The sequence below is a fragment of the Lagenorhynchus albirostris genome, chromosome 16, assembly GCF_949774975.1.
Source record: "Lagenorhynchus albirostris chromosome 16, mLagAlb1.1, whole genome shotgun sequence".
NCBI classification, from domain to species: Eukaryota; Metazoa; Chordata; class Mammalia; order Artiodactyla; family Delphinidae; genus Lagenorhynchus; species Lagenorhynchus albirostris.
The window spans coordinates 65,488,233-65,514,522 of record NC_083110.1 but is presented as its reverse complement, the minus strand read 5'-3'; the positions used below and the strand labels follow the sequence as shown (position 1 = coordinate 65,514,522).

Here is a 26,290-nt window from a genome sequence, read left to right as displayed (position 1 = left end):
GGGAGAGGCCCCAACAGTGAGAGGCCCGCGTTCCGCAAAAAAAAAAAAAATACAATGAGGTCCATACATGATTATTTTGCTTTTAATCTCTCACAAAACCTTTAGTTCCATAATAACATGTTGAGAAAAAATACTTTTAAAAACTTTGTTGGGTTCTGTTTAATTTGCTTTTTAAAAAAGCCCTGATAGAAAAGCTCTTTGTCAGAGCTCAAAATGCGAGGGAGTTCTCTGCCAAACCATCCAATATGGTTTGAGAGAAAGAGAGGAGCAGGGGGAGAGAGAGAGATGTTGACCTTGAGGATATGAGAGGAATGAATAAAAGTGCACTAAGTGACCTTAATGTCTTTCTCTGATCTCTGACAACCATCCCATCGCCACCTGCCTTATCAATATCAACATTCATTGCAAGCCCACTGGACCTAAAAGCCTCTGTGTTCCCACCAGCACTAGCACATGAGCAATGAATCAGGCACTGTTGGAGGTACAGTGTCCATCTATGAAATTGCCAGAGGTAAGTGGACCCTAGATTGATAAGCAGCACTGCCATGACCATGGGAATCCACACAGCTGGACACGGGAGCAGTGCTTGGCCCAGAGCAGCCATAGATATCTATTTTTGGCTAAATGAGTAAGTGGCCTTTACCATCTAAACATATCACAAACATGGAAAAATTCCACCCAACATTTGGATTGGAAGAGCAACAGACCAGTGGGCCAGACAAGAGCTATGTCAACTCGAAAGAGAGAGAGAGCTCGGAAGATGTTTTAGGAGGAGGGCGAGGCTAAGAACTTCACCCAAAGGTAATTCCAGACAGACCTTCTTTTGTTCCCTTGTCACACTGAGAGCGGAGATGAAGATGATACCTATAGGACTGCGGTGAGGCACTTTATAGATACCAAACAAACGGCTCTGCTGGTGGGAGTTACCCTCAGCATTAGACGTCTCTGTTCACTTTTGGGGCCGAGTGTGGAACTGCCTATACCTCTCAAGGTTTAGAAACCACAACAAAATCATGACGAAACTGCTCCCTTTGTAAAGAGGTGGGAAACGTACACAGCATAGGAAACTGTCTTCAGAACCAGCATTCCTACTGACTCACTAATGGTAAAAAGAGGAGGACAAAAGAAAAGAGTCTTCCCTCCCATCCACAGTCAAGTAAAGTAGGCTGCAAATGAAGTCCACGCAGCACCAATGAGCTGGGCGGGTGATGGTGGCTCAGGAAGACCCTTGAATGGCTGGAGGATGAACCTTCTGCACTCGCTTTGTTGAGGACTGGCTCCTTGTTCAAGCCAGAAAATTACTCTGTGAATAATACGTAATTGATCTCTTTTCTTTTCCCCTTTTTGCTTTAGTAGCTAATGAATCATTTTAAATGAATAGTTTAAAAAGCATGTGAGGCTGTCACATGACATACGAGTTGGGTACCCAAGCAAACAATCCATTCACCAAAAGCATCTCCAGTATGAGCCACATTGCCAATGTCATCCCTGCCCTCTTAAGTGTAGTCACCATGCCCAACCCGGACCTTTACACGGAGACTTGTAAAAAATTCATTTGTCAACCCCTCCTCCACACACACACATACATGCACACACACACACACACACACACACACTCTGCATGATTCATTTACGCCTCATTTGTTTGTTTACAATAATCAAGATGATACTGGGAAACTGAAGAAAATTCAGAGCTGGACCGTCCTTACTTGCTCTTATCATAACACAGACCACACGAACTGAAATTCCAAAGGAGTTACTTCCCTTAAGAGAAGAAATGTGGGCTTTTGCTCTTTTAAATAGAGATTTAGGAAACAGCTACTTTACAGCCTTTTTTCCCAGTCCTCTGACTTCTAATCTTTATTTCCTTTATGCCCAAATTTGCCACCTTTGCATAACAGGGGAAGGAAGGTAGAGATTGATAAGCCTTACATTTCAGGGAAAAAAACCCTTCAGTCTCTTCCAATGAAATTTTACCTGACTAACCGCTGGCTGCCACTTATATATACTTCGTGCTGTGTTTTCTCCACCTTCATGAAAATATATGAAAGTTCAGCCTCGGTAGAGACATAAAACCATAGGATTTTTAAAATGAGAAGAACCTAAGGGATCGTCTAAGGATGATTATTCACCCTATTGAAAGAATTAGCCATGGGATCCCTTAAAAGGACAAGGTCCTTGTTTGCCTTTAGAATGGAATTTAATTACAAAATTTCACATAGATAGGCTCACTTTTCCCGGAATATACCCACTGTATATAGTGAAGCGGACCTACGACATTATTTGGTTTATCTTGTGAGAGCTATAATGCAAAAGGATAAAATGCAAAATGAAAGTTCGGTGCTCATCTTACCATTGAGAAAAATATGATGATTAACTGCTCTCAAGCCTGGTCCCACCCCAGGGCCTTCTCATTCCTCCTCCTTCTACCTAGAACACTGTTTTCCCCAGAATATGAATGCCTGACTCCTCACTTCATCCAGGTCTCTATTCAAATGTCCTCAAAGAAAGTTTCCCTGGTCATTCCAGCTAAAGTAGCTCCTCCCATCCCCTCCTCCCTAATGAAGCCTTATTCTTCTTCACTGGACTTATTGCCACCTCGCTTATTAGAGCTCTTCTTTCATTATCATTTGCCCCTGACTAAAGTATAAGCTCCAGGAAAACAGGAATTTTTGGTTTTGTTCACCAGTGATTTTCCAGCATCTAGAACTGTGCCTGACACACATATACATTAATAAATATGAATGAGTGGATGAAGGAACAAGCAAGCAAAGGAGTACTTGGACAGGCCTCAAGCAGATTCTGGAGAACCTTCAGAATCTTCTCATGCTGCCACACATCTGTGACCATCTCACATGTGACTTTCCTATAATGTGAAGGAACTCTCTTCTTTGACAATTCCCTCCTAGATGGTGGTGGGTACGAAACAAGTTGTGTCATCCCTCCGACCTCTATTCATTTTACTTATCAGATTAACTGATTAACCATCTTCCCTCCCTATTTCCTCAGCTATTCAAAAACATGCCTGCCAGGTGCCAGAAAATATGTATGAACAAACAGGGAATGACTAAGTAGTACAGTAAGAGCCAGGATGAGAGCAAGTGTCAAGGAGGGAAATGTGAGCCAATCAGGGGCCATGTTCTGAAGGATGAATCAGGGCAGCCAGACAAGGATGGAGACGTGGGCATTCCAGGAGGAAGAAACAAAAGACACACACGTATTAGAGCAGCAGCAATGATGAAAGGGAAGAAACTAGCTAAAAGACAAGGCAAAGAAGAAGAAGAACAATAGATGAAATCTGAGTTTCTTGTTTTGGGTGAATGAAAAGTCTTTTGTAAAGGTCTAGCCCCTAATCGCCTATAACCCAAACGCAGACTGTTCTGTAATGATCCCTATTATTCTCATATGTGTAGCAGCCACCACAGCCTGTCCTGGGCATAGCTGCTGGCAGCCACTATGAAAGGCAGGACAACTGGCGTCCCAGGCTGTGTGAGGGACCGAAACTGCTGCCTGGGCAGCCAGTTCTGAAAACTGTCAGATAAAGATAAGCCTCACCTGGCTAGACTCTCACAGCCATGAATTTGATGATAACCTTGGTGGAGATCATCTGCCTGGTTTTATTTTCTGGTCCGTGAACAAAGAGAGGCAAGAAATGATACAGAGAGTCGTTCAGGTCCTCAAGTCCCCTGCAGCTCACCTTAGGCCTGAACACATCCAGCTCACAGCTTTACATCCAATTTTATAAAGAAACCCTATAGGCAGCTAGAGAAAACCTATCCTGTATCAGACATGATACCCAGTGCTCTTGAGGATATTATCTCAATTAGACCTGATAATAGCCCAGTGAGGTCATTATCCTCATTCCCTGTCTTACAGGTGAGCAGAGGCTCTGCAGAGGTACCACGGCTTTCCCAAGAGCACTTTATTATTGAGTAAAGAAGCTGAGAGCCTCAAGGCTAAATATGTCTGCCATCTAAAGGCCATGCTTTTCCAGTTTACATCCAGCTGCCTGGACAGCAAGATACTTATCTAAAACCAGAGGTATTTATTTGGTAAGATGAAAAGTCAGGATATGATTGGAGAGAATGGATAAAAGTGCAGCTATAAGGGAGGACAAGACGTTTGTCCTCATGGAGCCCCAGGGCCCCAGTGTCCTACCTTCCACAGCCCAGTGGCCCCTCTCTCCGTGTGCCAATGCCTCATCAGGACTGAGGCCAAGTCCCTGGCCTTATTCTTCAGTCCAAACATACAGCCTCCTATTAACACAGTATCCTAAGGAGTTTTTAATGATGAGGGAAATGGTTTTGAGACAAAATAACTGAAACAAAGAGATACAACATCTAGACACCATAGGGTTTTTTCTTTAAAAAAATTTTTTTCTGTTTCTTTCATAGGTCTTAAATATGTGGGAATAAACAAATATGCCTTGATAGAATAACTGGGAATACATATCTCCTTTTACTGTAAGCAACTAGGTAGTTGGAAAAATATACAAACAATGGTTTCCAAATATTGAGCGACAGTAATTGCAGGGCTATGATCTCTGAAAAAAGGAAAACAAGATCAGCCCTGTTTTTGCCCTAGCTCTTGACCAGAGGAACTTTATAGACCACAGAAAGGGAGGAGAGTCCCAAGCAGGTGGACAATCTTGATGGACTGAGGATACAGACATCTGAATTTGAGTGGGCTGGGACAGCTGGACTTTGTAGAGGCAAAATTCTAGAGAGGAGAGAGCTAGGCAGAGAGAGTTTCAGAAAACTCCTCCGAGCCCCCTTCACTTTGCTGCCCAGTATTAAGGTGTGCATTAATAGGGTGAAACTCCAGAGCCAGGAATATAATAGCCAGGGATTTGTAAGCTGAACACTCTGACAGCTGAAAGGACTGAAAGAAACTTACGTTCTGACCAGCCAGGGTAGTGACTTATCATTGATCACCACTCAAAAGGACCATGCCCTAGCAGTGGGGCTAACCAGATCTAGAGTAAAGGCTTCTATGGAACTGCCCTAACAAAACTGAAAACAAGCCCTGAAAGAATTAGGCTGTTCCCCAAGCAACATAACTCCCTGCCAGAACAAAGCCTCATTAAATGACACTCATTAAGGGAAAACAAAACGAAATAACGTTATGGACTGAATTGTATCCCCCCCAAAATTCATATGCTGAAGCCTTTAGCCCTCTCAATGTGACTGTATTTAGAGACAGAGCCTTTTAAGAGGTAGTTAAGCTTAAATGAGGTCATAAGCCCTAATCCAATATGACTAGGGTCTTCATAAGAAAAGGAAGAGACATAGGGGAGCATGCACAAAAGGAAAAGCCATGTGACTCAACTGGAGAAAAATCAATCAAATGAAACAGATCCAGAAGTGATGGAAATAGCAGGTAAGATTTTTTAAACATCTATTAGAAACATGCTCAAGAATAAAGAATAACATTAGCATAATAAGTGCAGATATTAAAAACATAAAAAAGAGAACCAGGGCTTCCCTGGTGGTGCAGTGGTTGAGAGTCTGCCTGCCGATGCAGGGGACACGGGTTCGTGCCCCGGTCCGGGAAGATCCCACATGCCGCGGGGCGGCTGGGCCCATGAGCCATGGCCACTGAGCCTGCGTGTCCGGAGCCTGTGCTCTGCAACGGGAAAGGCCACAACAGTGAGAGGTCCCCATACCGCAAAAAAAAAAAAAAAAAAAAAAAGAGAGAGAACCAAAGGGAAACTCTAGACATGAAAAATATATCAAAAGGGAAAAATTTACTGAATGTAATTGTATCAGAATTCTACAGAGAAATAGAACCAATTTGAGATAGATAGGGATTGATTTTAAGGAACTGCCTTGCATTATTATGGAGGCTGGAAAGTCCAAGATCTGCAAGATGTGCTGGCAGCCTAGAGACCCAAGGAAGAGTCAATGTTGCAGTTCAAGTTTAAGGCCATCTCCTTTGAGAATTCCTTCTCACAGGAGAGAAGGTCAGTCTTTGTTCTATTAAGACTTTCAATTGATTGGATGAGGTTCACCCACATTATGAAGGGCAATCTGCTTTCCTCAAATTCAAGAATTATGTCTTTAATCAAGAAGACATAATCCTAAATGCCTACGTACTAAATAAGAAAACTTCAAATTACACAAAGCTTCAAATAACTTAACAAACTAAAAGGAAAAACAGACAAATCTAAAATTATAGTTAGAGATATTAATAGTCCTCTCATTAATTAAAGTAGCAAAAAAATCAGTAAAGTATATAAAAGATTTGAACACTTTGCAACAACTTAACCTAATTGACTATAGACACTACACCCAAGAACAATAAAATACACTTTGTTCCCAAGTGCTCATGGAAATTTCACTGAGATAAGTAATCTTCTGGGCCATAAAATAAATTTCAGTAAGTTTAAAAGGACTGAAACATGCAGAGTAGCTTTTCTGACCACATTGAAGTTAAGTTAGTAATAAACAAGAGAAAATTTGGAAAATCTTCAATTATTTAGAAATTAAGTAAATGGACTTGTAAATAACCCCTGGGCCAAAGAAGAAATTACCAAGGAAACTAGAAAATATTTTCAACAGGATGAAAAGAAAAACCAATGTATCAAAATCTGTGCAATACAGCAAAGCAGTCCTTAGAGGGAAATTTAAAGATATATTCAAGAAAAGAAAAACAATCTAAAATAAAAGGTCTAAATTTCCATATTAAAAGCTAGAAAAAAAAAACAAAAGTTAAGTCCAAAATAAGTAGAAGAAATGAGATCAAGAACAAAAATTAATGAAACAGAGCTGACAAAAAGAGAAAAATCTATGAAACCAAAAGCCAGTTCTTTGAAAAAAATAATAAATGAGGAAAAATAAAAACAGAAAATACCCCAAAATGTTAACATTTCTTTTTCTTGGACATTTATAGTTGTTTAATTTTATATTTTCTAAATATTTTTAATGAGCACAAGATATAATCAGAAAATCAAAACCTTATTTTTAAAATTACCACTTCTGTGTTTATTTCAGAAGAATTTCAGTGCCTTGCTCTCCAAGGAAAGACAGAACTGTCTTCCCTAAAGTCTGTTGATCAGGTAAAGTAACTCAGAGAGGGAACACCTCCTACCCAGGTTTGCCACTTAAGAGATCCCCACTCTACTCCAGATGACTCCAGTCCTGGAATGAATACACCTGCTTCTGCTCACTACATTACACCCTTTCACCTCCTGGAGAGCCTGACATACAATTAGTCCTTGTAACCCACCAGCACTTCAAAGTAGAACTGACCTCCTTCTCTGCCTGTCCCTCTCCTTCTATTCTCTTACTCTCTAAGCAAAGTCTGAATTCTTCCTCACCTATACAGGCTTCTCCCCACCTTCCACTCATCCTATCCCACTGCAAGTCAGATCCACTGTTTTCTACCTCTGCCTCAGAACAGCTGTGACTTCCCCTTGAGAGGAAGCTGTCCCACTGTATTCTGCAATGCATCTTCATCAGTATCGAATGTGATACTAGACCCAATTCCTATTTGGCAACTTGTGTCTATTTCCAGCTGGTCAGAATCTTGAGAAAAGGAGAGGCCTTGCCTAACCTCCTTTCCAATATATTATTGGATTCATAATCTGCTCCACCAAGATCACAAGTTTTTCCTGATTAAACTTTACACATGTGACAAATGAAGCTGATTTATGACACAACCTCTAGAAAAACAGGGTTTTATCTAGATACTGTAATGCTAAAGACATAAAGGCAGAGTATTATAGTTGGTAAATTTGTCTCACAGGGGCATAGGTTAACAAGTCTAAAACTACTTATATACTAGGACTGAACAATAAATAAATACCTTGAACATAATGAGAACCATGTTTTTCACTATGAGAGAAAGAAGATAAACCACAAGTGGGGGGTGGGGGGTGTCTAAAATGAGCCCTGCTGGATTTGAGTCAGAGATATCAGTAGAAACTCTTGATTTATTCAAACACATATACAAATGAACACAGAAATAAATGTAGATATGGAAGAGTAAGATCCATAGATCTGTGTGTATGTGTGTGCTGTATATATCATTTCCTAGCTCTGTCCACTCAGAAAGCCTAGAATCAATGACATCCCAGTGGCAATGAGCACAGCTAATACCCAGATCTTGGTTTCTACATACCATTTCCCAATAAAGGGCCTGAAGCATCTCACAGTTCTATAAAGTAAGAAACTGCTTTAAAAAAAAAAGAGAGACATAAACTAGTTACAGAAAGACAAATACTGCACAATTCCACTTACATGAGGTATGCAAAATAGTCAAATTTCATAGAATCAAAAAATGAAATGGTAGCTGCCAGGAGCTGGGGGAGGAGGAAACGGGGAGGGGTTCTAGTCATTGGGCAAAATGTTTCGGTCAAGCAAGATGAATCAGTTCTAGAGAATTGCTGGACAACATTGTACCTATAATTAACAATCGTGTACTACAGAAAAATTCCAATGTAAAAAAACATAAGGAATGAGAGAAACAGAAAAACACTATTAGAACACTACAGTCATAGTTGCTGCAGACAATATCCTTTAATGAGTGTTAAAATTAATGGGTGAAATTTTAAGGAGAAACAGGATATTTGCATAGCCTCAAAGTATGTCTCCTAAAATCTTTAACTACTGTGGAAATCTTAACACGTCCACAAATTCTTTGACACTTCTCCCTTTAGAAGGTGGAGTTTACTTTCCCTCACCTTGAGTGACAGCTGGACTTAGTGGCTCACTTCTAATGGACAAAGTATGGAAAGGGAAAAATAGCAATTTTACAGTGTAGAAACCTGGCAGACACTACCTTCACGAAGTGATCAAAGTTAATAACACCAGCGTCTTGTCATACTGACATCATGTAACCCACAATCTGATGTAATGAATTATCATTTCTGAGGTATCTTTCCCCAAAATCTATAACCTTAGTCCAACTATGAGAAAATAGCAGACAAAACCAAATTGAGAGACACTCTACAAAATACCTCACCAGCATTCATCCAAAGTATCAAGGTCACGAAAGACAAGGAAAACCCAAAAAAACTGTCAAAGGCTGGAGGAGACTAGAAAGACATGAGAAATAAATGTAAGGTGGTATCTTGGATTGGATCCAGGAACAGGGGGGAAAAAAAGGATACTTGCGGAAAAACTTGGGGGATATGAAAAAATGTCTACAATATAGTTAACAGTATTGTGCCAACAATAATTTTTTAGTTGTAAAAAACGTACCATGGTTATATAACAAGTTAACATTAGAGGAAACTGAGGGGAAAATATGTGAGATCTCTCTGTACTATCTTCACAATTCTTCTTGTAAATCTAGAATTACTGCAAAAGGAAAAAGGGGGAAAAATATGGCTTCAATCAGCAAATCCAAAAGTTCAACTTTGAAAGATTAATAAAACGGATAAACTCCTAGGACAACTGACCAATAAAAGAGAAAATACAATGAAAAATGAAACAAATTAAAAGAAGATCTCTACATTGAACACTACAACACATTATGAAATAGGTAAAGAAAACTCAAATAAATGGAGGGCTATATCATGTTGGTGAACTGGAAGAGCCAATGTCAAAAAGATGTCAAATTCCAAATTAATCTACCAGTTGTGAGTAATCTCACTCAAAATTCCAGCAGGTTTTCCTTTGGAAATTGACAAGTGATTCTAAATCTATATGGAAATGTACAAAGAAAAAACCTTGAAGAATAACAACAAAGGACTTATATTACCTGAAGTCAAACCTTCGGTAAGTAGGACAGTGTGGTGGTATTGGCATAAGAACAGACAAACTGACCAAAGACACAGAAGACAGTCTAGGGACATAAACACACAAAGATGCAGTCATCTGGGCTATAACAAAAGTGAATACGCAGCACAGTAGGAAAGGCCACTCTTTTAAATTACGGGCGCTAATTCAATTGGATATCCATATGGGGAAACATGACCCCTACCACACACCACTCACAAACATCAGTTTCAGATGAACAGTTGGCCTAAATGCCGAAGGGAAAAACGTAAGATTTTTATAAGAAAACACAGAGAGTATTTTTATTACATTAGACTAGACAAAGATGTCTTAACCAGTATCACAAAAAGCACTAGCCAGGGGACTTCCTGGTGGTCCAGTGGTTAAGAATCTGTCTTGCAATGCAGGGGACGTTGGTTTGATCCCTGGTCAGGGAACTAAGATCCCACATGCTGTGTGGCAACTAGGCCCACGTGCCACAACTAGTGAGCCTGCAAGCCACAACTAGACAGAAGCCTGTGCACTGCAGTGAAGAGCTCACATGCCACAACGAAAGATCCCGTGTGCCACAACTAAGCCCAGATGCAGCCAAAAATAAATAAATAAATATTTTAAAATATATTTTTTTAAAAAGGCACTAGCCATAAAGGAAAAGATTGATAAATTACACTACATTGCAATTGAGAACTTTTCATCAAAAGACATCGTTAAGAGATTTTTTTAAAGCCACAGATATATGTATTTGCAATACACTTATCTAACAAAAGACTCATCCAAAATATATAAAGAAATCCTGTAATCATTAAGTAAAAGACAGCCCAATAAAATAGGCCAAAGACTTGAACAGGTGCTTCACAAAAGAGAATATCTAAATTAGCTAACGTAGATGAAAAGGTGATTGGTTTCAGTTAGTCATCAGGGAAAAGCAAGATTAAAAAGCTACAGATACCGCCATGCCCCCACCAGAATGGTTACAATGAAAAAGGCAAACCATGCCAAGTGTGGGAAAGGATGTAAATCAACTGAGACTCTTACACACTGCTGCTGGTAAAAGTACAAATTAGTACAACTATGTTGAACAACCATTTAGCAGTAGCTGCTAAAATTGAACATATGCATTCCTACAACCCAGCAACTTTACTCCCAAGAACATACCCAGCAGATATGGGTACATATGTTCACCTAAACACATGTACAAGAATGTTCATCGTACCATAGTAATATCCAAAAATTCAAATAACCAGGATGTCCATCAAGAGTAAGGTGAGTATTCATAAAAATACAATTGCATGATGTTGAACCAAATAAATCAGAAACACACAAAAGTATAATTTGAAGTTCAAAAACGGGTAAAACTGATCTAAGGCATTATAAGGCAGGGTTGTGGGTAATCTGTGTCAGTAGGGCGGGTGGCATCCAAGGTGCTGATAATATTCTGTGTTTTGATCTGGAGCTGATTCGACAGGTATGTTCAGTTTGTGAATATTCATCACGTGATGCATTTATGATTTGTGTACCTTTCTAAATGTATGTTATACGCATTAATAAGTTTACTGGGGGACAGAAAGTTATATACATGCCTCTAAAAGGCATGTATATAGGTTACCAAGAGAGATATGAGCACTGTCCAACACACACTTTACTGATCAAATGGCGTCCAAGAGCCTGTGTATGGGGTCAGCCAGTGGAAGCAAAACTGGGAGGAAATAAAGATCCCCAATCAGCCGGGATGTAAGGCTCTGGTGAGAACAGCTCCTTTTGGCGAGCAGTCCTTGACTCAGTCGGCCCACCCTTCCCATTTCTCTCTCTCCTTTTCCATCTCTAGTTCTTCTGCACGAGAATAGGGTTGGAGAGAGACAGCTCACATTGGACTCACTCCATCCCGAACTGTGTTTCCTAACCACCTCCCAAGTCAGGATGCCAAAGTCTAACAAGCAGCTTTCTGGGGGGAATGCAGTGCCAGGAAGACCAACTCTAAAGACTAGAGAAAACAGAGGCAGGTCACCAACGTGTCCGCCAAAGCTCTTCATGGGATAAACAAATGTGAAGACATTGGGAAAACATGTTCTTTCTGTCAGTAAGAAACTTGAGGCCCTGTCCTTCACCCCGCTATCAATCAAAGTATCTTGGTGACTTCATCTCAGAATAAATATACGCTCTGATGACACTTGGGTCTTACCTGTGGACTATAAAGTCAAGATTTAAGAACAATGTGATGCAGGAAGCTTAGGGATTAATTAGGAGTATCGAAATTCATCCTTAGATCACCAACTAAGCTCTGATTTAATGCCAAGTTCTTTCAAACGGGGGAATGCACAGAACCATGTGACTGGCCTGTAGAAAACTGGAGTTGACCCTCTGTGACTCCCTTAGAACATGTGTCTTTAAAGTGTCCCCTCCATCGTCTGGCCTCCTGTGGCATTTCATGAGTCAGAATGTCCCAGGGACAGAGATACCTCCTGAGCTACCAACATGCTGGTGACCATTTTGACTCCTCACTGGGCGCTTGTTGATGTAGCTTCCTGGTCATGGTCACGCTGGGTGTTTTTCCAGACCATGTTCAGGATCAACTTCCCTGCAATGCCCTTCCAATCACCTTTGCCCCTCCCTGCCCCTCCCCATGGCACCTGTGCCCCCTAGACACAGTTCTATCACTGCAGGGCTCACATGATGGCATAATTCCTTCAGTGGCTTTCTCCCCTACTGGACTTTGACCTTTACAAGGGTGGGGACAGTAACTTATACATGTTATCCACAGCTCCCTGCACAGTACTTCGTATCTTTATTGCTCCTTCTGATAACACATGTAATACAAGGCAATATAAAATTCACATCTCAGAGAGATACAGAGTGTAGGCAATGAAATCTCCCCCAGAATCTTTCTGTCACAAGATAACCACTGCCAGTTTGGTGCGTATTTTGTCAACAATTTGTGTATCAAAAAATATAAATTATTAATAATTATAGTTTTTCCTGAAGATGAAACCATTGCCTACATGCTGTTTTGCAAACTGCTTTTACCACTAAGTAGCATAAGACAGGAGCACACTTCCCTCATGAAGTCCATGGTTCTGCCTTACTCATTTTAACAGTTGCACAGTACTCCATCTTTGGGAGGTCCTATAGTTTACTTACCTACTCTTCTACGGAAGGACTTCTGCATTATATCCATTTTCCTTGTTATACAAACAATACCACTGTAAACTTTTCTGTGCATATCTTTTTGTGCCCACAGGGAGTATCTTTCTGGGTTACATTCTAGAAGTTGAAAGGCTGGGTCCTTACAGCTCTCCTTTCCCTCTGCAGAGAACTGGTGCAGTGTCCGTAGCAAACAGTGCCCCAGAAATGATTAACTGACCAAACAATGGGAGTCAGTAAAAGAAATGGTCCTAAGAATACAATTTCTGTACCACTGCTAAAGCAGCTTTTGGAAACTGGCCCCTTGTGTTGTATGTGGTCCCTTAATATACAAGGATACACATGACAAACTCCTTCCCGCTAGGCTAAAGCCAAGGTCTTATTTGAATTTGTTCAATTCAGCAAATATTTTGAGCCTACCCTAAGCTAGAAGCAGGGCATACAATTACCAGCTGTAATTTCTGGTAAAAATTTGATGACTCCTGCTGAAATACCAAGCATCGTTACTAGCTTATTTCCCTTTATTTGCTAGGAAGTTCAATACTCAGTGCTGATAAGAACTCTCTTTGGCCTCAGATTTCTGCTATATGCAGTTGCCCTCCTTAGTGTTCATTGCATTGCTTTCTTACGTTTTTTTAACCCATATTTCTATAGTTCTATTGTATATGCAACTGAATTCAAATTCATGTCAAAGGGAATAACAATAACTAATTACTTTATAAAGAATTTACATGTGTCATTTCATTTAATCCTCAATTTTTAAAAGTTGTCATGAAGGTAGGACAGGGATTACCACTGTCATCTCAGATTTTCAGTAAACCGAGAATCAGGAAGACTAAGTGACTCACCCAAGACAACATGGCCAGGAAAACACAGCTTTGAGAATCTAACTGGGGTCTCATAATTTTGTAACTGAAAAAAAGAAAGAAAAATGAATTTATGCACCAAGTCAATATGAACACGCTTTACAGTGAAGTACACTCACCTTCTCTCACCCAGGCACCCACCTTCTCTAAATAAACAAATAAGAAGTTCTTGGGGGAGAGGCAGGGGAAGCAGAAACCTGCCTCAGTATGTACCGAGACTAACAGTGCCCTCCACCATCACACACGTCACGGTCTTTAACCGTGATTTCTCACTTTGCACCACAACACAGCTATTTCTCTGTCTCTTATGACTCCACCTAATTATTCCAGAATCTTCCAGAAATGTTAACTCACATGGCAGAAGGAGTGAAGAGGGAGGTTCGGGGAGGGGCTTATGTAGGGAGAAGGATCAGGGGGGTGGGGAGGGGAGAGAGAGAGTAAAAGGATAGAGTCAGCCAGTGAAAGATCCTTTCCAACGTCCAAACAAAACCCTTCCTTTTCTCCTTTGCTTTGCTATTTTGATGGCTGGGAGGAGTATGCTTTTTACACTGTGGGAACACAAATAGAACTAGGAGCTACATTTCACAATTTATGTAGCGGTTTCAGATCATTTTGAGAATCTATTAGAGTTGCAACAGTTAAAATTTTTTCCTCCCGGGAGAGTTTTTAGGAGGCATGGACCTGCTACCCTCCCAGCATCATGTATTTATGACCCGTATCCTGGGCATTTCACAGGCTGGTTTCTATTAATTTGCCCTACCAGCCTCTCTGAATACTTGACTCAGGGCTTTTCCCTGCTCATCTCTGGTATCATTCTTCTCTTTCCGTGGAGCTTGCTTACCTGACTCTCCATTGACTTTTGAAACCTGTGAATCACTCTCTAGATGAGACTTCAGATGGGCTGTCTTCATCCGCTCCCTAGCTCATGACCAGCCCTGGTACCACGGTGCCTCGTGACCACTGCCTGCTGCCCCAGCTCTGTAGACTCTAGTATCCGATGGTGATGGTTAATTGGATGTGTCAGGGTCTCTTTCACCCTCTCTCTCTCTCTCTCATCCACTTTGAAGGGGTTTCAGACACCTATTATTCAAAGTCCAAGCCGGTGGAACAAGTGTTTGGCACTTTTGTGAATCCTGCATTGCAGCTGAAGTGGTAATGTTCTTTAGGTAAGGGACATTCAGAGTCAAGAAAAACTTGTTCTAGCAAATGGTGAAATTTCCAAAATGTATCTTTCTGGGACAGATCTGTGTTCCAAGCACAGTCTCACACGTCACCTGCCTTCTCGACAGCTCCACCGGGGTGACAAAGCAGCTTCAGCTCCACAAGCGCAGAACCAAACTGGCCTTCTTCCCCGCCTCCAACCGTCTCCAGGTTCCCCATCATAGAAAACGGCATTTCTGTATGTTGAAAGAAGAAATGCTGGAGTCATTCTGACACCTCCTTCTCCCTCAATCATGAATGTTACCTGCTGGATATTTCTCCAATATAGTCTTTACTCTCCCACCTCACTACCCTTTCAAACCACCATGATTTCATGACTCAGCTATAATAGCCTCCTGGCCAGTCTTCCCACTCCTCACTCTTGACTCTCTTCAATTAGCTTCAACATTAGAACGTGCTTTTAAAAACACAAACCATTGCATAAACGTTCCCATGGCTTCCTACTGCTTTTAGAATTAAGTACACAGATTTGGCTTTGGCTTACAGAGGCCTGCATAGGTCTGACCCCTGCAAATCTCTCCCCTAACATATTGGCCTTCTTTTGTTTGCTCAAATGCACTGTGCTTCCTGCCCCAGAGCCTTTGCACATGCTGCTTTGTTGATACCTGCATGGAATGCTGGGCCCCCATTCAGGGTCACTCAGCCAACCCCTCATCATCCCTCAGGTCTCAGCTTAAATGGCACCTTCTCAAGGAAGCTTTCCTGACCCTCTGTAAAGAGCTCTCACAGCATCTTGTATTTTTTCATAGTATTTATGAAAATGTAATCATTTCTTAAAAAATTTATTAAATGCCTATCTCCCCCTCCCTCACCCCAATTCCCAAACTGTAAGCTCAGTGAGGGCAGAGACTATACCAGATGATATCCTACTTTCTATGTATGCAACTGTGAACAAGATAGACGCAAAGAAAAACACTCAGTAAAGGTCCTTGGGAGGACAGATGGGAAATAAAGAGGGAGAATCAGTGAGAAGGACAGTTGGTTCTTTTTTGAACAAATTTCTCCTTTATGATTGGAATACAGGAAAAATAGTTTGACTTGAAGATGTTTTGAAGGAAATAGATGGAATAGGAATAGATGACTTGAAGGAAAGTTGTTTTTGAAGAAGTATGTGCATTTGTTGTTTTTGAAGAAGTATGTGCATTTGTGTACATATAAATATCAATATATTTTATTTCTTCCTCATTACTTTAATAAGGAAATCCAAAAAAATCCAAGCTTAGGCTTACACATAAAACTTGACAAAAATGGAACCCTTTGAAGGAAAGGCATCAATTAAAAATCAAGACCATGTTCAGAAAACTCAACTCACTATGGCAAACCACCATCTTCCTGGATTCCAAATAACAGGAATAAACAAAGAACTGAAGAAATCCCTGGTGTCTACTGCACTTTTTGTGTGATAATCTTCTTTTAATAACCTTTTTTTTCCCCTCTTCCAAAAACCACACAGGTCCTTTGGGGACACTAAAAATTTTCCAGATCTTTGGTGGCATCAGTGTAGTTCTAGAATTGATTGCTGTGGGACAGCATCGAATCTGTCAACTGAAAATGAGAAATGTCCAAACAGCTGCCAGATTGGAAAGTCTGTGCAGTAGGGTTCACACCAGTCCAATGTTACCTGGGCTCAGGGCTGCCGAGGGTAATGAGACCACATGACAAACATCCAAACACATCCATTCCACAGCCAGCAACCCCGCCACAGCTGTCACCCTGAGAGATCAAACACTCCTAATATACAGCTGCTATCCAAACCACCTTTGCAACTATCTTTACGTACATAACCTAAAAGTAGTACATGGCTACTTTTACCTGTTGAGGTTCAAAGAATGAGGCCTTGGGGAAGTGTCTAAAAAACATTCGGGGTCAAGCCTGGTGCCTAACTGGAAGGTCAAGCAGAGTAACATAATGTTTTGGTTTTCATAATACCTCCTACATATTATCAAGGACATAGAAAGTCTCTGATCTCACTTGGCTTTTCTACAGGCACTGCCCAAAGAGGACTCCTTTTCTGCTTGCATTTCTCAAAAAATTGTCTTGAGCTGTAGCAGCATGCAAGAAAACTGCCCTTACGTTTTCCATGGAAGTAATGGACCACCTGCATTAGAATCATGGGGTCGAGGGAGCTAGTCAAAATGCAGATTTCACAGCCCCATTCTGAACGTGAGGAAATTAAAATGAATCCACTGATGGAGAATAACAAGGGAGCCCAAGGAGGCTTCTGACAGGACCTAAAGAAGAAGAGGCACTGACCTGGGAGAAGGAGGATGCAGAGTGCTTGAGGCAGGGGAAACCAACGCAGGAAGGCTACATGGGGGCATGCTTCAGAGAGTGGAAGGGGGGTGTAATGGGAGGTGGGTGAGAAGGAAACCAGATAGGATGGGGCAGAAGGGGCGGGCTGGGAATGGCGAGTCCTTGAAGAATCTTAAGCAGTCGAGTACCATGGGTGGTTTGTGTTTTGTAAAGACTGCTCTGATGCTGAGTGGAGAAGACATTTGGAGGGGCAAGAGACAAACTCAGAAGACCATGCAGATCTGGATGGGGCTAGTAAATGTGGAAACAGAGAAATGTACAAGTCCCAGGGATGAGGTAGAATTGACACACACTCACAGACTGAAGGTCAGGGTAAGGGGGAGGAAATTTGGGACAACAGCCAATTTTGCAGCTTCTACAAGGGGAGAGCAGTGCCTTTTGCTCAGATGGGCAAGGCTGGGCATCAAGACGTCCCCTTGGACCTGTTCAATGTGTTGGGTCTTACCTGTAAGGTGGAGATAATTCCACCAGCCTGAATGGCTTTTGTAATGATTGGAGATAATACATGCAAAGTTCTTTAAGAAACAGGAGCTCAATTAATAAAAAATATTTTATTTTTTTAAATTAAGCATCAGAATATTTGTTGGTACACTGGACACGTTTAGGCTATAGTTCTTCCTTTTTCTTCCTAAAAACACCATTGTCTTGAAGCTAAACTGAATAATGCCCGCCACACAAATCCAACCTCAGAGATCTCGCACAGAGATTTTCTCTGCCTTCACCTAACTCCAATGTCCAATACCTGACACCACACACTTGATTCACTTTGTCCTACTTTGTTGTCAGGAAACATCAGAACCATAAGAATTATGTTCCCAAGGACAAGTGTGTGGACGCAGCTCATCAACTGTCAATCTCACATGCCAATGGCTTCTCCCCCCTCTTTGGTCTCACCTCTATACTTCAAGCCCACGAGTCTTCTCAAGGTTTCCCAGTACAGAGCCAACCATCACAATTTCACCACCCCTGAGACTTAAAGATGTTGCAGAGAAAATTAATCTCACCCTTCAATGGAGAGCCAAGGAGACCCTTGTCCCTGGCAATGAGACAAAGTAGGTGCTCACGGGGAAACCCCTGAAGTCCATTTTAACTGTCTTAATGTGATCAAGAATACAGCCCTGTTCACACCAGGAGAATTCAGATGGGCTCTGAGCAATTAAGCAGTTCCAAAATTGTTTGCTAGAAGAACAGGAAGAGTCACTGGGGGAGCAAGCGACACCTGATCCCTGACACTGGGTGACAGTTCAGCTTCTGTGCCTTTCATCAGATTTCGGGAAAGTAGGCTTGACATCAAAAGCCTTTGGCTGCCAGAAGAGGAGGAAAGTGAAGATCGTAGCTGAAGGGACAAGTAAAGCCAGAAAAAGAAACCATTCAATAACTCCAAAGCACCTAGAAAATGACATGATTGGGGACAGAGGCTGAGAGTTCATCACATCAGCCTCAGCAAGGACCAATCAAGCCTGTCTGCTCCAGGACCACAAGCACAGGGGAGTGAGTGGCAGAGTAAAGCCTTTGGAACTCTCAAGAGCCGGAGAGCTCAACCCAAAGGAGGGAGCGGTCCTCACCAAGGGACCAAGCCATTACCATCCAGTCATAACAACCAGATGCAGGTGGAGGGGTGGCAGAGGGCAAGAGCAGGCTGGCAGAGGTGCTGCTAAAGAGGCTGCCAGCCCCTCCCCATCCATCCTGATGGAGTGGACTTCCCAGCTCTCCAGGTAGATTGCCTGCATGCTGGCCTCTCTAATCAGGGAGAAGGCAAGGGTCAGGCTCAACCAACATGCAGCGTCACTGGGACTGGTACAAATGTCATTCTACGACTGTAGTCACTTGTCAAAGGAATGTGAGACAATCCCATTGTCTTCTCTCCAAAACATCTGCCACAGGGCATTTAACCCAGGCCCTGGTCACAGTGTCGTATCACCAGCATCATGCTAAACAGAAGGGTGTCAATCCCATTTACAAATTATCTTCCAGCCCAAAGCCATTCAAACATTCGATAACCTTGATGATCCCGTCAGGACTGCAACTGTGGAAGGAAGTCAACACGCAGCAGAGTAACAGTAGAAGTAAGCCTTTCCAGCCTTTCCTTTGGTACGGCTATTACCAAAGGAGCGTGACTCGTGTCTTGTCAAATGAAGTGTGAAGAGGCAGGGGTTGAGGAGTTTTTATTTTTCATTTGATTTTTTGAGACACAGCAAGATGTAATCAGCTTATGAGTTAAACAGAGACATCTGTCTGGTTCTACTTGAGACCTCCCAGCTTGCTGTACTTAGCCCAGAGTCCTTTATTAATAATAGGATAAAGATTCGGAAATATGCATAAACACCAAAAGATGGAGAGTGGAGCCACCCCCTTTCCATTGCCCTCCCCCCACTTCCCCTCAATCACTGATTCCCCTGCTCTCTCTCCAACAGGTGAGAACTGACAGCCTGTCTACAGCCAAACTACATCTAAAGGTCATGGCACCTGGAGGGGCAAGAGGGGGAGCTTCCAGAAAAAGGAGGGAAAAAGTCCTTCAAGATTGGGGTCTTCCCTGTACTGCCCTGGTTATGGATTCCAAATACTGCTGCCACTATTGGACACCAAGGGCCTGGAAAAAGTATTCAATTGGTCATTCAATGGGTATTTATTGAGCACCTACTTTGTGCCAGGCCCTTTGCTAGATGCTCAGGAGATAAAACACGATAGATACGCAAGTGACATGCAAGTGCGGATAGAGAACAAAAACAAACCAGCTCTATTTTTAGTTTTTTAAGGAACCTCCATACTGTTCTCCATAGTGGTTGTATCAACTTACATTCCCACCAACAGTGCAGGAGGGTTCCTTTTTCAAAGAGAAAAACAAACACTGTATGCTAACACATATATATTGAATTTAAAAAAAAAAAGGTACTGATGGACCTAGTGGCAGGGCAAGAATAAAGACATAGAGAATGGACTTGAGGACAAGGCGAGGGAGGGGGAAACTAGGGCAAAGTGATAGTAGCATCGACATATATACACTACCGAATATAAAATAGTTAGCTAGTGGGAAGCAGCAGCATAGCACAGGGCGATTGGCTCGGGGCTTTGCAATGACCTAGATGTGTGAGATAGGGAGGGTGGGAGGGAGGCTCGAGAGGGAGGGGATATGGGGACATATGTATGCATATGGCTGATGCACTTTGTTGTACAACAGAAACTAACACAGTCTTGTGAAGCAATTATACTCCAATGAAGATCTATTAAAAAAGCACACAAATGAGAAAGGTTAGATGCAGAAAAGGTTAAGGACTATGGGGGAGACAGAGTGATGGAAGAGAGGGTCACTGGGGGCTGGGGGCTTGCTACAATAGCCAGGGAGGGCCACTCTGAGCACATGACACCTGGGGCAAAACCTGGAGGCTATGAAGAAGGCAGGTTTCAGCAAAGGGAGCAGAAAATGTATCACTGGCGTCAGTAGGCATAGCGATGGAGCCGTTCCCAGCCATGCAAGGTGAAAAGAGACAACAGACAGATGTAAGGAATTACTCACAGGGCAGTTCTGACTCATCCACATGCATGGCACTGTGCGCACTTGTACATGCATATTTGCATATAAGACGTCCCATGTTCCTTCCACAGCTAGAGCGCCCATCTGGCTTTATTTAGCAAGCCCAAGGCAGATCCAGAGCATGTAAATAAATGGCCAGATGAATCTATCAACCCAGTTCACAGGCCACGGAAAACCATCCTGCACTAACAACAGGGCTTCCTGCTCTTCTACACTCCAAGGGTAGCATCACCTGATGCTCCTGTTGTATTAGGGAAACCTACTGGGCATGCACGGAGAGCAAGGCACCTTTCCTCCAAACGCTCTGGAGCAGAGACAGAGCTCCCTCACATTTTACAGTGAGCTTGGGGCTGGATTTATGCTGGGTCATTGTGCCCCATTAAGGTTGCCATGGTTACACCAAGCCCGTGTTACCTGGACTTTTGATGTGCTGGTTGCAGGGGCAACAGCTGCTTTGCTTCTTCTGTAATTTGCCAGGAAAGTGGCAGAGAGGCTCGAGGTAGAAATGCTGGATAGGACCCCAGGGTTTAGAGAGACTGCAGGTGGACAGGGCACACCCCCTTCCAATGAAAAAGCAAGGCTCTTCCCTAAATCCACTAGCCTGTGAACGCCAGCAGGGCAGGGACCCAGACTGATAAATCTTAGTCTCCCCCAGCACTTAAAACAAGACCTGGCGCATAACAAACTCTCAATAAGCGTGACTGATTCATTTTGTGGCAAGGGACATATTCCTAAAAGAATTCAAACGAAGAATCCACCTCGGGCACTACCTTCTTTAGAAGTCAAGGGGTAATGAAGAGGTTACAAGGAAAACTATGTGGCTCTCACTGCAAACTGGAGATTACAGCGAGTGAAATTTCTCCACATAAGGGAAAGGCTCTGAAGACGTGGGAAGGGAGGCAAGTCAGTGTCAGCCTTCCGAGAAGCAGACAACAAGACAGCGTTAGATGAGCAGAGGTTTATTTAGGGGAAATGCCTGTAAAGGATAAAAGGGGAGGAAGCAGGAGGGGAGAGAAGAGCCTTCAGACCATGATGCAGGCCTAACCCCCAGGAGAGGAGGCGGTGTGGGGGGGAGGGGGAGGGGTGGGGGGAGGGAAAATTAGACTTCAGGGCAGCTCCCGGAAAGCCTTGGCCAGGCTGATGGAAAGGCTCTGAGAAAAGGCTGTCTGTTAGAAGAGTCCCACGCTGAGGAGGAATGGCCAACTCTAGTGACCCTGCTGCACTCAGTCAGGGGCCGGGTGGACACAGGGGAAATGTGGTCTCACCATGAACATGGCGGGGAATCGAAAGGCAGGCAGCTGAGGCTGTGCAGCAGCTGTGCCCCAGCAAGGAGATCCGAGCAGGGCACCTCCATGACCCCCCAGAGTGGGGGGATATTTGGGGTGGGAAGGGGAGTCTGGAATCAACATGGCTGGAGGCGTGGGGAATGTCTTCAGGCCACAGAGGCAAGATGAGGAGGTGGCTGGGAGGCTGTGCCTATCCTGGATGGTTGCCTGCCAGTGTGTGCTCTGCCCTTCCTGCTGAAACCCAGAAACACCCTAGACTCCCGTGCAGCTGGAAGCGGCCATGTGACCCAATTCTGCCTGGAGAGATGGAAGTATGGAAGCAGAAACCTGCTGGATGTTGATAAAAAGGGACCAGCTAACTGGCAACGTGACATGCTCTCCTCTCTTCCCCTCCTTCCTCCAGAATATGGACCTGAGGCCCGCAGGGGAAGCAGTCCTCTCGCTACCATGAGATGGTAAGCCTGAGCATGAAAGCCATGTGCTAGAGATGGCAGAGCACGAAGACAGAGGAAGCCAGGAAAACCTCCACCAAGGTGGAGCTGTTGCCCCTGGGAAGCCCACCTCCAGAATCCTTGTTATAAGAGAAAAATAAACTCCCATGGGATTAAGCCCTGTGAGTCAAGCCAGCACTCCCTGCAGCCAAGCCCACGTCCCAAAATAATCCGGAGGAGATGCAGACGGAGAGTGAGCAATGGGACTCCTTGTCCTTGGACAAGACGTTCAGTGAAATCCCCTCCCCGATGCCTTTGGAGAGCCTTGGCAGGGTCAGAGAGGGGCTTCTGGAGGGAGGTGGGCATGAGAGAGTTGCTCCGTGTTTAAAGCATCCATAGGGCAAGAGAAGAGGCTGTCCAAAAGAAGCAGTCACCTGCAGTATAAATGAACGACTCCCAAACCCTGCCCTCAAGTAGTTTACAATCTAAGTGAGAGGAAGAAAGCACAGAAATTCTACCTTAATCTAAACATTAATCTTTACATTCTGTGGCTTCGTCCCCAGGCCACTCTTACCCCCATGCCCACCACCCATGACAGACATCAGTAACAGTCTCAGGACTTTCCCCTTTGGGCCTAGGGAAGGCCTGGCATCCTCCCTGCCCTCAGGCAGCCCCTACCACTCAGGTGAGGTTGGCCCTTGAAATGAGACCTATTTACCCGGCTGGATGTCATCTGCAAACTTGAAGATTTTAGGCCACGGAAAAGAAAGCTGCAACATGCTTTTTCCTCTCATCTCAACAGACTGAAGTAAGACGATTTCCCCCTAGGGATCCCCAGAATATGATTTGCCTTTCAGATACCGGTGAACATGAAACAGGCACCCAAACCCACCCATCTCTTTGTGGCTAATGTTAGAAAGTGATCCAAGTGATCCAGTCCTTCCTCTGGTCACCAGAGGGGGAACTCCTGCTTCTGAAGCTCTGGGAGGAGGGCTAGACCAGGGCAATCACCGTGACAAACACTGTACGTTCTCAGTGATGGAAAAGATTTCCAGGCCACACTTCACTTGTCACAATATCAATCTCAATGTTAGCAAAGACGTTCACTTACCATCACTGCTCCGTGGGTCAAGCACTGGAAATCTGATCAGTTCTGTGTTCTATGAAGGCATGGCTCATGGTCCAGAAAGTTAATTAAGGCCTCCAAAGGAAACAGAAAATTCCAGTCTTTAAAAAATGAAACCAACTGCCCTCCCCTCCCCTCACATCCCCAGGAAACTCACCTGGAATCAATCTTCTCATCTAAGTGCAAGTTCCACAGCCTTTTCCAATTGTCACAACAAGAAGTTCCCCATGGACTTTTTCAGTTTTTTCTTCAATCTGGAGGGAAAAAAAATGATTAATAATCATGTAATTACATTTCCAATTCAATGACCATTATCACTGGATGGGACCACCTCGGGCCTTCAAAGATGAAGTCCATCTGACAGTGAAGAGTTTAGTAAAGGGGTGTCACTGGTGATGAGGGGAGGCTTCATGAGAATCACAGTCACCACCTGGTTATATGATTGGAGTCCTACCCTTTTGCACTTTTTTCTTTTTTGTTGGGGGGGGTGCAGAGCAAACAAAAGACAGAGTATTTATTTGGGAAACAATAGTTTCAAAATTATCCTGAAACCAGAATCTATGGGCCAGAATACACCCCCTAAGCGAATGAGTGAGGTCCTCATTAATTGCTCAGTTATTAAATAAAACTTTTAATTAACTGACTGTGTAGTGTTTTCCCACATTTCCATGATAAGATCACCTGGAGTCCTAGAGATTAATTCCATTAACTAATACATGGGGCCTGGGATGGGCCAGTAATTTGGAAATTTTAATTTTACAAATACTTCCAGGTGATTTTAATGATCAAGGAAATTTGGGAAACACTGATGAAACGTGCTTTTCTGCTTTCTTTGCAGATTTTAAGTCTTGAACACCTGGTCCCAGAATGACCCAGTGAAAAGTCTTATCCAGTCCAGCTCTAGGAAAGGAAAGTAAGTCTTCTGAACATTTGGTTCGTTGATTCCTAGAAGACACTGTTTCTCATCTCCATTTCCAGCCCAGCTCTTCTAGATCAGGTTTTTCCTTGAGTTGAGGCATGGCAGTCCAGTCATTTTTAAAGAGTGGTTTCTTATTAAAGGATTATCACATTTAATTAAATAACCTTTTCTTGCTTTTGTCTTGGTCCCTTTTCCCCTGAAACTTCTGTTAAGAAGTTAGGGTGCTTTGTATAGACTCAATAGTCTGGCCTTTCCACCTTAAATCTCATACTGACGACCCCCTGTATACCAGCCTGGATCTCATTGTTCTCTTTAACAGGTCCCACTCCCTTTGGCGTCCCGGTCAAGATAATACCTCCTTCTTCAAGTTCATTATCTTCGAAACGTAGCTGATGGTATAGGAGGATGGAAAAAAATCATGAAGGATATTTCACCCGCCTGCCTGAGTTAGCCACTGACTTTGAGCCAGAGCTTCAGGCTTTGAGGGTCAGGAATCTTCTCTTTGGGCACCAACACTCTGACAGGGCAGGAGGCCGTGGAGCTCTTGGCCTGAGTCGCAAGCAGCCCCTTCTTCTTGCACTCTTCCTGCATGTCCCTGGCGGTCTCGTCCAAGCACAGAGCGTAGCCGGCCACGCAGTCCACGACCGCGGCCTGCCGGCCGGCGCACAACCGCTTGCGCATCACCACCCCCAGCTGGAGCTCGTGGTGCAGGCTATACGCGTAGGTGGGCACGAGGACCCGCGAGCGCAGGCAGTGGAGGCTCCGGGGAAGAGCTCCGGCTGGCTTTCTCTGCAGGGCGCTCTGCATCTCCCCGACAGGAGCCGCGCGGCTCCTGCCCGAGCACACGATGCTCATCCCCCACCCTCAGGAGCGGGACGGCGGCCTGGCGGCTGCCGCGCTCCTACCCGTGGCCCCAGGAGTCACGTGGACTCTGCCTGGCCGGCCATCGGACGCCTACAGCTGCCCAGAGAGGACCGACTACCTCGGAGCGCTGTCCCCGACTCTGACCTCGGTGCCTGGGAGCCGCTGTCTGGTGGCTCCCTGTGCGCTGCCCGGCCTGGGGACGCAGCCTGGTCCCCGGAGAGAGGCGGAGGCTCCGGCGCAGCTCTCCAGCCGACGCTGCCTCTCAGGTGGCCCTCAGCAGCCCCACACCGGGCCTGCAGACTTTTTTCTGAGAAGAAACCCACGTGAGAGAGTGGCATGGACATATATACACTACCAAGTGTCAAATAGAGAGCTAGTGGGAAGCAGCCGCATAGCTCAGGGGGATCAGCTGGGTGCTGTGTGACCACCTAGAGGGGTGGGATAGGGAGGGTGGGAGGGAGACGGAAGAGGGAGGACACGTATGCATATGGCTGATTCACTTTGTTATAAAGCAGAAACTAACACACCATTGTAAAGCAATTATACTCCAGAAAAGATGTTAAAAAAAATAAAAGACCAAACTTACCTCTCTTAAGCTGAACAGACGAAATTAGGAAAAGAGAGGCAGACAGGAGCTGGTCCCATAGAAAATGTGCCTAAGAGAAGGTGGTCCAAAAGGCAGGCTGCTGTGCTCTGCTCTCCCTGCGCCACTCCCCAAGGCTCCTGCCAGCACCCACACGGCTAAAATACCATCTCCAAGCCCAGAAAGCCTCACTTCCGGCTTGAACGCCCAGCTCCCTCATCAGGACTTAAATATCCTAGTCATTTGCCCCACCTGCTTAGTTCAGGTAGTAACTGCCCATCACTGACTT

General features: G+C 43.8%; 1 protein-coding gene and 1 long non-coding RNA gene across 2 annotated transcripts in view; both read right to left on the bottom strand.

The window, feature by feature from the left end:
• Nucleotides 1-14,951, bottom strand: part of LOC132507577 (uncharacterized) — an 84,010-nt gene extending 69,059 nt beyond the window's left edge. Inside the window, exons 1-2 of the long non-coding RNA XR_009536223.1 lie at nucleotides 14,568-14,951; nucleotides 13,709-13,772 (exon numbers count right to left, since the gene is read on the bottom strand). This is a non-coding gene — a long non-coding RNA (uncharacterized LOC132507577). The remainder of the gene's footprint in view (nucleotides 1-13,708; nucleotides 13,773-14,567) is intronic.
• Nucleotides 14,952-25,001: 10,050 nt separating this feature from the next.
• On the bottom strand, nucleotides 25,002-25,409 carry LOC132507348 (acylpyruvase FAHD1, mitochondrial-like). The gene has a single exon (XM_060126610.1). It carries the CDS (start codon nucleotides 25,407-25,409, stop codon nucleotides 25,002-25,004), a length of 408 nt encoding a protein of 135 aa, XP_059982593.1.
• Nucleotides 25,410-26,290: the final 881 nt, after the last annotated feature.